Here is a 12,770-nt window from a genome sequence, read left to right on the forward strand (position 1 = left end):
CCAGGCTCCCAATAGTTTCCTGAGTACAAGATGGCCGGTTACTTTCAAGAAAGTACAGCGATGTAACCCCGACAACATCCTTAAAACAGACGTGCTTCAGGAACTGAATAATCAGCGTCGAATTGATCAGGTATATCCTGAACTCATTACGGAAAACTTAAACTACGTCACGTTAACATATGCGTCGTTAACCGTCTTGAAGCTAGATATTACATAACACGAGTTGTCCTCTGCAAGACGTAGTGTATTCCCAAAAATCATCTGAAGTAAACAAAAAAAACCAAACAAACTAAAAAAAAAAACTGGGGGGCCACCTAATTACTAGTGTACATATTACTAGAGAGAAAGCATCAGGAACCCTCGGATACTGTCATTTACGGAGGAATTTATTTTTGATCAAACTTATATTGGACAAACTCGGAAGAGCTAGCTCGAGAGAAAAAATGTATTTTGTAAAATTGTTCGTCGTGCCCTCGTGCAAATTTTCTTTATATCGTGCCCCCCTCTGTTAGTAAATGTGCGTATGCACTCAGCATACTCAAGACAAAACAATAAGTTTAATTAGTGTGTTGTAAAGGGCTAGCTCATAGTATATTTCTTTTTTATTTTACTTTAAAAGAATAATTTTGTGTGATGTTAGTTTTAAAAACGATGTATTCCCTTTCCCCTTCTTTCAATGTAGCTTTTATTTGTAATGTAATCCCACATAAGGTAATACTGTCATTCAAGTGTATGCGAAATATATACAGCAGAACTGCACAGCTGTAAAACTAAGTGGCAATGTAGAAACCAATCACTTGCAAGTTCTAAACAGTAGAACATAATGCACATGATGCATGATGCTGAGAATGGCTCTGCATACAAAAGCACTTGAGTTCTGCTGGTATGCTGTGATTTACTATCATAATGGTAACACAGTGAAATGTGATTTGTTATTCTCTTTCTGTAGTCATTATCAGATTGCCTACCTCAAAGGAAAACTTAAGCATGGCTGACAATTTAAGCAGGGCTGATTTTTTAAGCAGAGCTAGTGGAGAGAAACTTGGCAATTGGATTATTAGTTTTTTCTGACAAAATTTGTGTATTGTTTGCATTATGAAAAAAAAAATTGGGGTGAATGTCTCCAATACCTACAACAACAGCTTCAACAACAAATCTTTTATTGCTTGCAAATAGAGGTATTACAGTGAAATAATAAGAAAATTAACTTTAAGTACAGGCAGTTAGTTTGATCTTGAGGTTATCAAGTCAGCCCCTATCAAAATAATAATTCTCCTTACTATCTGCCATACAATTCTTCTGATGTTAGTTTGGAGAATTTGGTATACGATCAACCAGTAATCCTCTTGATATTTTATTGCTTTTGTAAGGAGGCAGTTTATTATTGCAAAGAGGGGCAAGAGAAAAAGGAAGCAGACTTAATAGATGATGAAGTTTTACTTCATAAGACAGAAAGTAGAATTTCTATTTATGATTCACTTCTTTGGCAAGAGAGAATGTATTCAGGTCTTTCAGGTAATGAAAATGTTGTGTGGGGCACAGATCTACAGTTTGTAGCTTACTTCTTTGTTTGTAACTTCAAGCTACAGAAGCTGGGATTTGATGAATCATGAATATTGATAAAAATTGTGTTTAGGGCTTGCTAACAAGGGCAGAAATCATGAATCTGGCAGGCCAAATGATTATACATCCCACCCCTGATTAAGATAATAATGAGTGTACTTGTAGTTTACCACTGCAGTTCTTTGGCTGACTAATAGTCCCATTTTCTGTTTACAGACAATAACATGAACTTGATAGCCCATCAAACCAGATATGCAGTGCCCTCGACCCTGCACAAAGTTGCACGCATCTGGAGGGTATTACCTACTGTTATACTCAAGACTATTATACCTCATCAATACATTGTGACAAAAAACAGCTCAAATTTTTCATTGTATTCATCATTCAAATCTGCAAGTACCCAAAGTAAAGGGATGCAGCCACAGAATTGTTTACTGTCACAGGATCACCAACAGTTGACAGGAATACCATCGTTTTATTTAAGAGAAAAAGAGGTAAATGAGAAGATTAAGTCCAAGCACACAGTTCAAGATCAGTTGGAATTTTATCAGTCATGGAAAGATCAGAAGTCTTTAGTGAACAGTATAACAGCACTTCATATGATCGCTAAAATTGTCAAGAAAAACCAGAGAGAAAGAGCGATTCTGCAGAAAGAAAGAGACAAGGCAATCAATGGTACAAAAAGTGCATACCATGAGATCCTAGATTTTATTTCTGATCAGATTATTTCCTGTAAAGGGCAAGGTCTATCGAATGTCATTTGGTCCTTAGGAGTAATTCAAGAAAAAGACCACCACCTGGGTAAGGTTTGTGAGGAAGAAATTCTATCGCGCGATATAACTTCCTTTCACCGAGCTGAGGTCTGTTGTCAGATTCTGCCGGGATGTGTTGGCTTGGAACTCAAACACTCGCTAGTTTTTAAACGCGTTGAGGAAGCCATATTGGCTGAGAAAATCAAGTTGCATCTTTGTGAAAATCGTCATGTTTGCGCCATCTTGTCTTGTTTTACCGAGGTTGGTGGCGGAAGTTTAGAATTATTTGAAAAATTACAGGCTAACATTGTGGAGAGAGATTTTAGTTCGTTGCTCGTTGAACACCTTGATCAGATCTTGCACTGTTTTGCCATCAAGGGCATCTTCTCTGATCAGTTGTTCAGCCAAGCGGAAGAAGAAATTCTGCTAGAGGGGTGCGGTAACTTTCGGATGATAGAACTCGTGAGTATTCCACGCGCGTTTGCAATTGCGGGTAGTGGAAGCGAACAACTCTTTGCAGCTTTCGAGGAAGAAATCTGTCGAAAACGAATCAAATATTTCCCATTATCTTGCCTGTGTTGGATCACTTGGTCTTTTGCCATAAGAGGTTTCATGCAAAGTATGGTGTTTAAATATGCCGCTCACGCGATCTACAATCGAGGGGTGAAAAATCTCAAAAATAGTGGCCTTTCGCTGTGTCTGTATTCTTTCGTGTTGGCAGAAAGTCCTTCACGAGTTTTCGTAAAGGAATTAGGAAAAGAGCTTCTTTCTAGAGACTTGAGAATTTTCAAGGGTACCCAGCTGTGTCAACTGATGTGGGCTTGTTCAAAAGCCGAGTATTTAAACCCAGAATTGCTTCAACGTTTGGAGGAAGAGATTCTCCAACGGAACTTGACACAGAAAGAGGAAACCATATTATCTGAAATTTTAGGCAACACTGATAAGGAAGACAAAAATCCGCCTCCATATTTGCGTGAACTATGTATTTCATCAATATAGACAGCTGTTTGTAGTAGTTCTTTTATTGAAGAGAAACAATTAACCTTCAGTAAATGTTATTAAATGTGGTCTGAGGAAAAATATGATTGTTTATATTGCATTACCACCCGAGGCGAGTAAGAGCTGTGCGCCAAAGGCGATGACGACTAGAAAAATTTTCCAGACACTTACGGCATGTGCAGACAAGAGCTACGAGGTGAAACTGAATCGAGTGCGCAAACTCGAGGCCTCTTGTTTTTCTTGCCGAACTTTCCTGGAAAAATAAACTTAAAAATAGCGTAAAAATTCCCGTTTCGACTTAAGTAGTTCTCTAAGCTCGCGACCAAACTGACTCGTCCTTAGTCAGCTTCATGCTAGGATCTTGGCTGGTATCACTATTTTCATGTAACATAACGTATTAATACTGTAACAGGGCGCGATTCGCGCATGTTACCCTATGTCAACTCGTCAATAACTTTTTTACAACGTTCTTCCAAATCTTGTTTCCCTGCTTCATCCAGCAACGAAATCTGCCTCGACCTTCGCGTTTTTCTCTTTTTCTTACAAGTCGCTGCCTTCCTTTTTGCATCGCCATTGTGAGATTCTTCGTATGTTCTCCCAAAAGCCATGGCTTTTCTTTGCGCTTGAATATTCTCACTTAACATTGGGGACTTGAACGTTTTTCTTTTCTTTTCAGCCAATGACCTTTCAGTAGCTGCTTTTATTCCTTTTTGTACTGATTTAGTGATCGGTAGAGATGGCTTCTCCATGTTTGCCTTCACCAATGGCCTGGCCAGAAAACAGGCGTAAGCATAATCCGCAGCAAACCTGTAATGAAAAGATTCATCAATAAACGAGTTCCCATAACAACATTACTACAATTTACGCCAACAATTGACGAGAGTCAGGAAAATTATCATGGTCGGAGCGTTTCTTTGCGTGACAGAAAATAAAGGACAATCAAAACTTAGCTTAAGACGAATGTTCGAGATTATTTGAGTCCAACCTTTAGGGAGATATGGTGCGCCTTCCAAATCGTTAAAAGTAGGCACTTTTTAAATGTATTTTTAAGCGAGTGGAAGTAAGGGCGAGGATTATGCGTAACCAAATTAGGCAATCAAATGAAGACTTCAGTTCTTTTCGCCTTCATACAGATAAACAGCCGATAAGTAACTTACAGCTTCTTTGCAAACACTTTCTGTTCACATTCCACGACTTCTTGCGCAACTCCATTTAATGATAAAGACGATTTCACAATGATGTTCCACATGTGAGAAATACACTGCCTTGCCTTCAAGAATAACAAGATAAGGTAAGGGGTTTAAATAATGATCTCTTTCAAAGCTACAGTTATTCATTGCTGCGTTGAAGACAAAGGCTCGCTCGCTCCAAGCGCGCCATTTTTGAACGCAACTGCGTCTAAAAGTTTATAAACTGAAATGGGTAAAATTACCGTCGGCCTATTTTCGAAATTAAAACAGATTCTGAGAGAGGAAAGATTTATCTGCCATTTGTCGTGCGTTTATTTTGCTCCTTCAGTTTAAGAATGAAAACATAATTTCTAACCTGATTGTCTTCCTGTTTCATCGTTAGTGTGGAGAACTTGGTAAAATATGCATTAAAAACAGAATTAATCCTGACTATCAGTTGTTCAATATCTTTGCTCCTAGTATCAAATAAAGCTCCTTGCTTCAGAAAGTACCGGTAGTACATGAAGATGGTAGGTATTTCAAACCCTGCTAAAGACTTTTATGCGGGTCCTGTTTTCCCGTTTCAAGAAAAAATTGACTTATCTTTGTACCGACTCCGCGAAACTTCATTAGACTCGTGTCCTTCGAAAAGAAAAGGGTGAAACAGGTGTTTTGAAAGTAATTTAGCGGGCGTACCTTTTTTTGAGTGTGAAATCAAGACTGTCGAACACCATTTAAAGGTATCTACAGCTTTCTTACTGTCACATTTTTTTCACTAAAGTAAAGCTGGTTCACGTTTCTCGTGATGTTCATTACCTGAAACATTCTGTATGGTTGAACTGACACCAGAATCTCAAGGTGAGTACCTACCCTGACTGGTCTTGCACCCCATTCCTGCATCTTCCTTTCTGCCTCTTCCGGTGTGATGTTGCAGCTGGTAAAGAGGGCCATCAAAGTTTCTTTTACTAGACAGCTAAATGCGTGAGGTCTCCATCGCTTCTCGGTTGTGTCCTCGCAGAAGAGGCACTGTAATGTAACATATAGGAGATAACCATAATGAGAGAGAGAGTAATATCTGTCATAGAGGGAAAATTGTCTCTTTAGTCTTTGTCAGAAGCGTTCAGTTGATTATCGAGAACTTTCTACCTTTGAATCTTCTGTGTAAGTACAGTGTAGTTCTGCGGCTATATGATCGTATAACATGACGGAGCGATGAATTTCAACGGCTGTACTGCATTAATTCAGTATGGTTAACTACAGCATTCCGTATCATTTCGTTTTGTTGCGTGGCATTCCGTCACCACTCGTTATGTTGAATCCGTTGAAGTGCGTTACAATTGATTTAGCGTTGTGTTCAGTTAAATTTACAATTCAGTACGTGGCGTTGTATTTCGTTAACGTAACCAGTACGTTTCATTATTTTTTCATATTTCTGCGTCCATGAGATGAATCATTTTTCACACCATTGTTCCTGTACATTAAAACGAATTCATGTTAGTGCGCTTTTTCGGTACTAAGAAATTTATATGCTTATCGGTTTATTTGGAGTTTATCGAATTGAAAACGCTAACCTGCTGTACCAGTAGATAAAAATATGGCCTTAGCCTGCTGAAGTTTACACGCGCAAAATTCACTTTCAAATTGTAGCCTGGAGGAACTTGAGCCAGCCTTGTATTAAGTGTTTGTAATGTGTTCCAGTGAGACCTTCGAAGAAGTTTTAATCTTTTTTTCTCCACCTATAAGAGAAAGGCAAAAGATAAAAAAAATATATATATATCTACATAAAACAACAACAACAAAAAAAAAACAAAAAATGCTTGGGGTTGTACAAAATGATATCGATCAATTAAAATTCCTCTCTTCTCTGGATCTTAACTGGGTATCGCAATCTAGACACTTTCACTGGCTGTGTAACGAAGTCTCCAGAAATTAATAGAACATTGATTTAACACAACGCTATTGCATAAGCTGAGCTAGAAACTTCTCCATATTCCGGAACATTCTATTGAGCTATTTTAAGGATATGTCATCATTAGCGTCTAGAATGTTCTTGCTGCTAAAAATAGTGTTTCAGATATAAGTATGATGTAATCGGCTACTATAAATAAGGTTCGAGATCGTAAGGTTTTCAGAAGTTTAAGATAAATAATAAAGTTTTTAAAAAGGAAAACAAGGCTGTTAGAAAGAAAGAAAGAACACAATCCCAGGAAACAGCAAGGGCTGAAAATTACAAAAGTAATGTCTACAATTTTTAGCAATTTACAATTAACTTAGTTTAAAAGATTATCAAATACAGTCCAAGAGTGCTCATTTGCATGCTATTAAAAATCTTCTTTCTTGTTTAAAATTCTGTTCTTTTTCATTTTTAACCCACCTTACCTTGTTCTGTGGCTGGTGATGAAACTGAAGTTTCTGACTCATATTATCATAATAAGCTCCGTGACTTTGGTAACTTTGATCCAGACTGCTTCTAAATCTCCAGCTGCAATCTGCAAATAGAATAGAGAGGCTAACCATAACCTCCTTTCTGCTGTTTTCCTATTACAGTAAAATATTAGGAAAATTGAGGTGTACGAGAGATCTCTTTTTGGGGCAGAAATTGCCTTGGAACTTTGGAACAACTTGACTACTTCTCGTTCTTCTGTCAACATTTGCTGCTCTGCCTTCCACAAAGCCACCTCCACATACATGCTTGGATTCATGCACTTTATACAGTTCCTGGAAAAGGGCATTTTGTAACAAACATAAACCAACCTTTAGTTCGTCCCACATGATGATATAAATAATCAAATCTGCAGTTCCCCTTATTAATGACTTCCATTGTCCTATCCAATACTTTTTCCAGCTTATGCTTTGTTGAACTCTCATTATTATCAGATGCAGTTTTTAAGTCCCTGATTTCCTTTGCTGTATTTTTGGCTAGATCTCTGATGTCAGTACCAAGACAGGATTGTGTCAGAGAGTTATTTGAGGTAGATGCACTAGTAAACATTGGCTCAGTATCTTCTTGAAAATTGTTGGGACAAAAATTTGTAGATGGCATTGTAACAAAAGATAATGATTGATCTTGAGATCTGCACTTGAACTCATCTTGGTCTAGAAGAGAGTCCAAATTTGGGAATGTGATGGATGTTTCTGCACATGTGCTATTTAAAATAATATTTTCCTTTTCAGTATTTGCTTCATTCATAAGCGCAGTATATTGTTGTTTGTCCAGTACAGAAATATGTGGGTTGGCAACTTCTTGTTCAAAGGAACTGCAATGGTCAGGAAATGATGAGGGAGGGGATGGTGGGCGAGGTGGTGGCGGTGGGGACTCCTGATCTGTAGAGTAAAATCAAATACAAATTCTGTTAAAATTGATATTGGACATGTAAACATCAGAAAAGTACCATGAGAAACATAGGCCGAGTGCCCCTTGCCCCTTTGGGCTCATGAGTCCGACTGCCATTTCATTTTAACCCTTTAACTCCCAAGATCTGATTGTTAATTCTCCCCTGTAGCTGCACATTTCCTTGTAAATTAGTTATGAGATCTTGGTGCTAGATCAAGATAGCAGCTTCTACCTGATAAGGTTGAATATTCTCATTACCTGTTTTCTGAAGAATGTATGGATATTGTAGGGAGAAGTTTTAAGTTAATCACTTTTGGGAGTTAAAGAGTTAACCAAATGACCCCTGAGAGGGACTACCTAATCTATTTTCACCTTATAATATTACCATTATCATGCATGAAGGTCATGAAATTAAGGAAAATAAGCACCAACTTAAGAAGCTCTTGATTGTTAAACAAATTCTCCTTGTCAGCACCTTAGGTAATTTTTAGAAAACAGTATGGGGAATATGTATACTCATGTTAGGGTGTATCGGGCTAGTAATTATTGCTTCTGTATCATGGAGGAATGTGTGTTACCTGGCAAAGGTGGTGTCCAGTGTGATTTCTTGCATTTCTTCCTAAAGCGGCATCTTCCATATTTCAGAAATAACAGACAAATCTCGTTTCCAGCAGAATCCAAGGGAATGGGTGTCCCTGATTTGGTAAATTTCACACTAGTCAGCTGTGAGCGAGAAGAACAAAAAATAAACAAGAATTTTTAAACAAAAGAAGAAAAAGAGAAAGAAATACAGATCCTCTGTAACTTTTGATTACGATCAAGATGCGTTTCACTTTGAAAAACCTATTTTTTAATCGTTGTATTAATAGGCACAGGAACAAAGATCCGGCTATGGATCTTCAGGCGCCGTGAAGAAACTGTGCATCTCATGTCTGAATGGCGTGTTAACAGTTTTCTTTTTCTTTACACAAATAAAGAGAAACCTGGAGATTCTAAATCTTAGCAGATTACAGAAAATCTTGTGTTATTACTTTTGGCGCGATCGACTGATCTTTGCATGACACTAACCATGTAAACTTTGACGTAACTTCCTGATTCTCCTTGAAGCTTTGAAAACAACGAAAGTGCCAGGCGCCGTGAAGAAACTTTGTGTCGTTTCACATCTAGTTATACCACTGACCAAGGAGGTCCTGGTTTTCGGTGACGAATTTGCCATCGAAAACTGGGGAAGTAACGAATAATCTCCTGTATTTTCATCACAAGTTTTTTTTTTGGAATATGTTAGTACAGTAGAGGTTTAATTCTAAAGCTGCCACAGTGTTGGGCATAAATGAACGCATATTCTGAAAGAGTGCAGGCGCGGAAGTTTATCTTCGGTTCATCTCCGGATTTACTTCGGTAATGTTCGTAGTCCGGTGTGCAGGAATTTGATAGGATGATGGTAGAGAGAAAATGTCATGTGATCTTCAGTGAGGGCAATCTAAATGTCTTCCATTTTTGAGAGGGGATTATCATCGAGATAGCGGTTTTCAAGACGAGGTTCGCTTTTGCTTTTGACCCAGTCTGAGAAAGAAGGTATATTCATCTGCGTACATCTTTAAGGAACCTGCATTGCTCCGGTAGTGGAAATTAATGGAAGATCGAATGACGGTTTCTTTGGCGGGTTCGAGGAGCCTCTTGCACCGATCGATTGTCGCGTGCTAAAAGCTAGTAAATGGCGGCATTCATGGAGTAAAACTTGTTAAAGGTGACATGGAAAACGACAATGGAGGAAAAGTTCCGGTGTCTTCTCAGATCCCAGAGAATGATTCAGGAACAAAGTATACAATACCGGGAATTTTGCACTTCATTCAACACGAATGGGCTAGATTTGAGATGGATCGAGCGCATTGGGATGTCGAGAAAGCAGAATTGCAGGTAAACTTAAATCGACTTTCTGGTCCCTCTTCGAAACCTTTTAACTTAAATACGTTCCTCGAATTTCATTTTTGTGATTCAAAGCCTTAACCCTTGTTACATCAAAGCGGTATATCGGAGGAAAGAGTTGTGTACTTATTTTCGTTTATAGTAAGGTCAGTCTACGAAATGAGCTTCGATTCTTGCTTATCGTGTCGGTGTTTTGATCCAATTTTCGGTTACTTCTGAAGCGTTCTCTCAGTATTTTCTAACCGAAACTGAATCGAATAAGCACTATTTCCATGTTTATTTTTCTTTATGTAGGATTCTGAGAATGTTAGTTAGTATAGAGCCTAAAATTTTTAGCAACTGGTTGTCCTTCCATCGCTCGATCGACGCCTGTTGGTGGAATCTACAGATATTGGTCCAGAGAGGAAATTTCGACAAAGTAGCAATTGATGCTACTTTCATTGGCTTTTAAACACTTACCGTCATTGGAATAAAAAGAAATGTTCTTTCAGCGGTTGTGGAATATTTAAGGTCAATGATTATGAAAAGTTTTGTGTACATGTAATTTGTATCTTGAAATTTGGCCATTTCTAGACGATCTCGAATGCTCTTTCGATAATTGAATTCCCCTTAGCTTGCCCATGTTCGAAAAACAGACTGATCTTATTTCCTGGACGTAAATTTGGTTGGACGTATTCGAATTCGCTTGAAAGGCTTATTTCTGTTCTTGTGAGGGTCGATTTTTGAATGGGTTTATTTCAAGTTGATTAACATTTGACAAAGGACCAAACTCCGCATGTGTGTACTGTCTGTGAATATTTATTTGGAAAAATTACCGATCATGTTTGAAATAAATTCTCAGTGTTCATATAACTAATATTTTAAAAGTGAAGTATTTCTTTTCATTTTAGACAGTGCATTTTTGAAAAATTCAGAGGTGACAGAGGAATACTTGTCTAAATTTTATTCAAATCTTATGCCCGACTGATATTTTAACACTTTTAAATAAATAGCTCTTGTGATGCATATAGCTTTATCAGTTTTGTTTACAAACAACAGTGATCTAAATACATCGCTATTCATAAGATAATCAGATGCTAATAATCAATGATATTTTGTACAATACTTTCAGTCAAGTTGACTTTTATTGTAAAGAGGGATTATGAGTTATAACATTTAAATGAATTATTAAGCATCACCAGTGGTTCAAGATCAAAGCTTCTTGGATCTCTGATCAACAAAGACCTGTTGCTTCCCCCCAAAAAATGTTATTTCTACCCTTAAATGTTTTTACTTTTGAAGAAATGGCTTATCTCATTTGAAAGTTTGACAGTTTCTTAATTGACTCAAGATTGAAATGACAAGTTTTTTAAATCCTGACTATTTTTGTGGATTCAGTTTTGTTTGTTTATATATTTTGCTCATCTGGTATTTATATATTTTTTAATTTGTCTGTTTAAGTTCTTAATATCAATTTAATTTTTTTTATAAGTGTTACTATGTTCAAGGTTTTAATTTAAGCTTATTACCCTCTTATTGATCCCAATTAAAATAATTTAGAATTTGTGTTTTTGAAAATATCTCCTGGTTATTTTTATCTTGTGCAATTTTGTCTTTGCTTTTGAAAAAAACCTGTTTATAATTAGATACAGTATGTTTTTTATGTCTTGTTAAAATTTTACCTGTGAATACTTAAGGAATTGAAAGTGGTAGTAGTGATAGTGGTAGAAGTGGTAGAATTTCCTCATTCACAACAACAACAGGGCTGTGTTTTGAAGAACGAAAAAAGACAAGAAAAGCAAAAATCCAAAAAAAAAAACCAAATGATAAGTTATGGAAGTAATAGGTGTATTTGAATTGAGAAAATTTGTTACTGTAGAGGATTAAGATCTGTAAAATGGAATAACTTCTGCAATGCACTTAAATTACATACAGTAACACTGTACGTAAAGTGCATCTGAGAGGTTCTTCTGCTTTAAAGATTTAATCCTCTATCACATGAGCTTGTCAAAGTTATCAGCCAGAGGGCATTACCAATATTTAACGCTAAAGACTGTTAACTTATTGACAAGAAATAAAGACTTGCACACTTTGAAGGAGGAATTACTTATATTAGTGTGATCTTTTTACAGGCTCGTATCGCATTTCTACAAGGGGAAAGAAAAGGACAAGAGAATCTTAAACATGATCTGATTAGGAGAATCAAAATGTTGGAATATGCTCTGAAACAAGAAAGGTATCAGTGTTTATTATTATTATTTACTTGGTTACTTGTAACATGTTTATTATGGTTGCCATTCATCCCTCCATACGCTTATATTCCTAACCAATTTATTTTGTTTCTCTTCTTGCAGAGCAAAATATCACAGACTTAAATATGGTACAGAAGTGTCACCAGAAAAGATTTCAAAGGAAGAGGAGAATGTGAACCAGGAAGCTCATAGGGATAGCAGCACAAATAACACAAAGCCAGTTGTAAATTGGCGACAGGGTCGACAGTTACTTAGACAGTAAGTTTAACTTTTGTTTAAGTAGCCCTTGAATCCCTAAGAGTGACTAGCATCAAATTCCTCTTCACATTATCACGGTGGAGACAGATGTTAAGGTCATGAAAATAAAGGAAATGATCATGAAAAATAAATTCTCCTTGTACGCTTCTTAGGAAATGTATAGAGAACAGTATGGAGAATATGAAGACTGATGTGAGGGTCTGAAGGGTTAAGATAGGAAAATGCCAGCTGATGAGTCTTAATAATGGGGGATAGCATTAAGTTTGTGACCTTTCACTCTGCAATGGAACATCAAATGGTGGAACAATTCTCTATATTGTTTTCTATGCATTGCCTGTGGCAGTGACAAGGATAATTTAGTTGAAAGTGAAGAGCCTCATAAGTTGGTGATCATTTCCTTTATTCTTTTCACCTTTATGTCTAATTCAGGGTTGATATAGTAAGGAGAAATTAGATGCTAGGCACTCTGAGGGGTTAACAGGTTAATAAACAGTAGTGGGCATAGTGCATCACAATATTCAGGCTTTGGAAGTGAATG

The 12,770-nt window shown here is 37.0% G+C and overlaps 3 protein-coding genes across 4 annotated transcripts in view; 2 read left to right on the plus strand and 1 right to left on the minus strand.

Annotated features, from left to right (window-relative positions):
• LOC113677720 (uncharacterized) lies at positions 1–3,395 on the plus strand. 2 transcript variants are annotated; one of them, XM_027194555.2, is made up of 3 exons: positions 7–130; positions 1,371–1,515; positions 1,780–3,395. In XM_027194555.2, exons 2-3 carry the CDS (start codon positions 1,497–1,499, stop codon positions 3,312–3,314), a joined length of 1,554 nt encoding a protein of 517 aa, XP_027050356.2. In that variant the 5' UTR covers positions 7–130; positions 1,371–1,496; the 3' UTR covers positions 3,315–3,395. The 2 variants fall into 2 exon arrangements, with proteins under 2 accessions (XP_027050357.2, XP_027050356.2); XM_027194556.2 differs by lacking the exon at positions 1,371–1,515 and having other exon boundaries at positions 1–130.
• Positions 3,322–9,172, minus strand: LOC113677719 (uncharacterized). Its single transcript, XM_089212371.1, has 8 exons — positions 8,886–9,172; positions 8,396–8,540; positions 7,238–7,807; positions 6,863–6,972; positions 6,055–6,219; positions 5,354–5,509; positions 4,472–4,584; positions 3,322–4,121 (listed from the first exon to the last, which is right to left on the minus strand). The coding sequence occupies exons 1-8, from the start codon at positions 8,886–8,888 to the stop codon at positions 3,749–3,751; spliced, it is 1,635 nt and encodes a 544-aa protein (XP_089068497.1). The 5' UTR covers positions 8,889–9,172; the 3' UTR covers positions 3,322–3,748.
• Positions 9,020–12,770, plus strand: part of LOC113677723 (striatin) — a 17,752-nt gene continuing 14,001 nt past the window's right edge. The window contains exons 1-3 of the mRNA XM_027194559.2: positions 9,020–9,734; positions 11,855–11,958; positions 12,077–12,232. Of these exons, the coding sequence (XP_027050360.2) occupies positions 9,570–9,734; positions 11,855–11,958; positions 12,077–12,232 (425 nt within the window). The 5' untranslated portion in view covers positions 9,020–9,569. The remainder of the gene's footprint in view (positions 9,735–11,854; positions 11,959–12,076; positions 12,233–12,770) is intronic.

Source organism: Pocillopora damicornis, chromosome 7, assembly GCF_964200805.1.
Source record: "Pocillopora damicornis chromosome 7, jaPocDami1.2, whole genome shotgun sequence".
Classification (NCBI taxonomy): Eukaryota; Metazoa; Cnidaria; class Anthozoa; order Scleractinia; family Pocilloporidae; genus Pocillopora; species Pocillopora damicornis.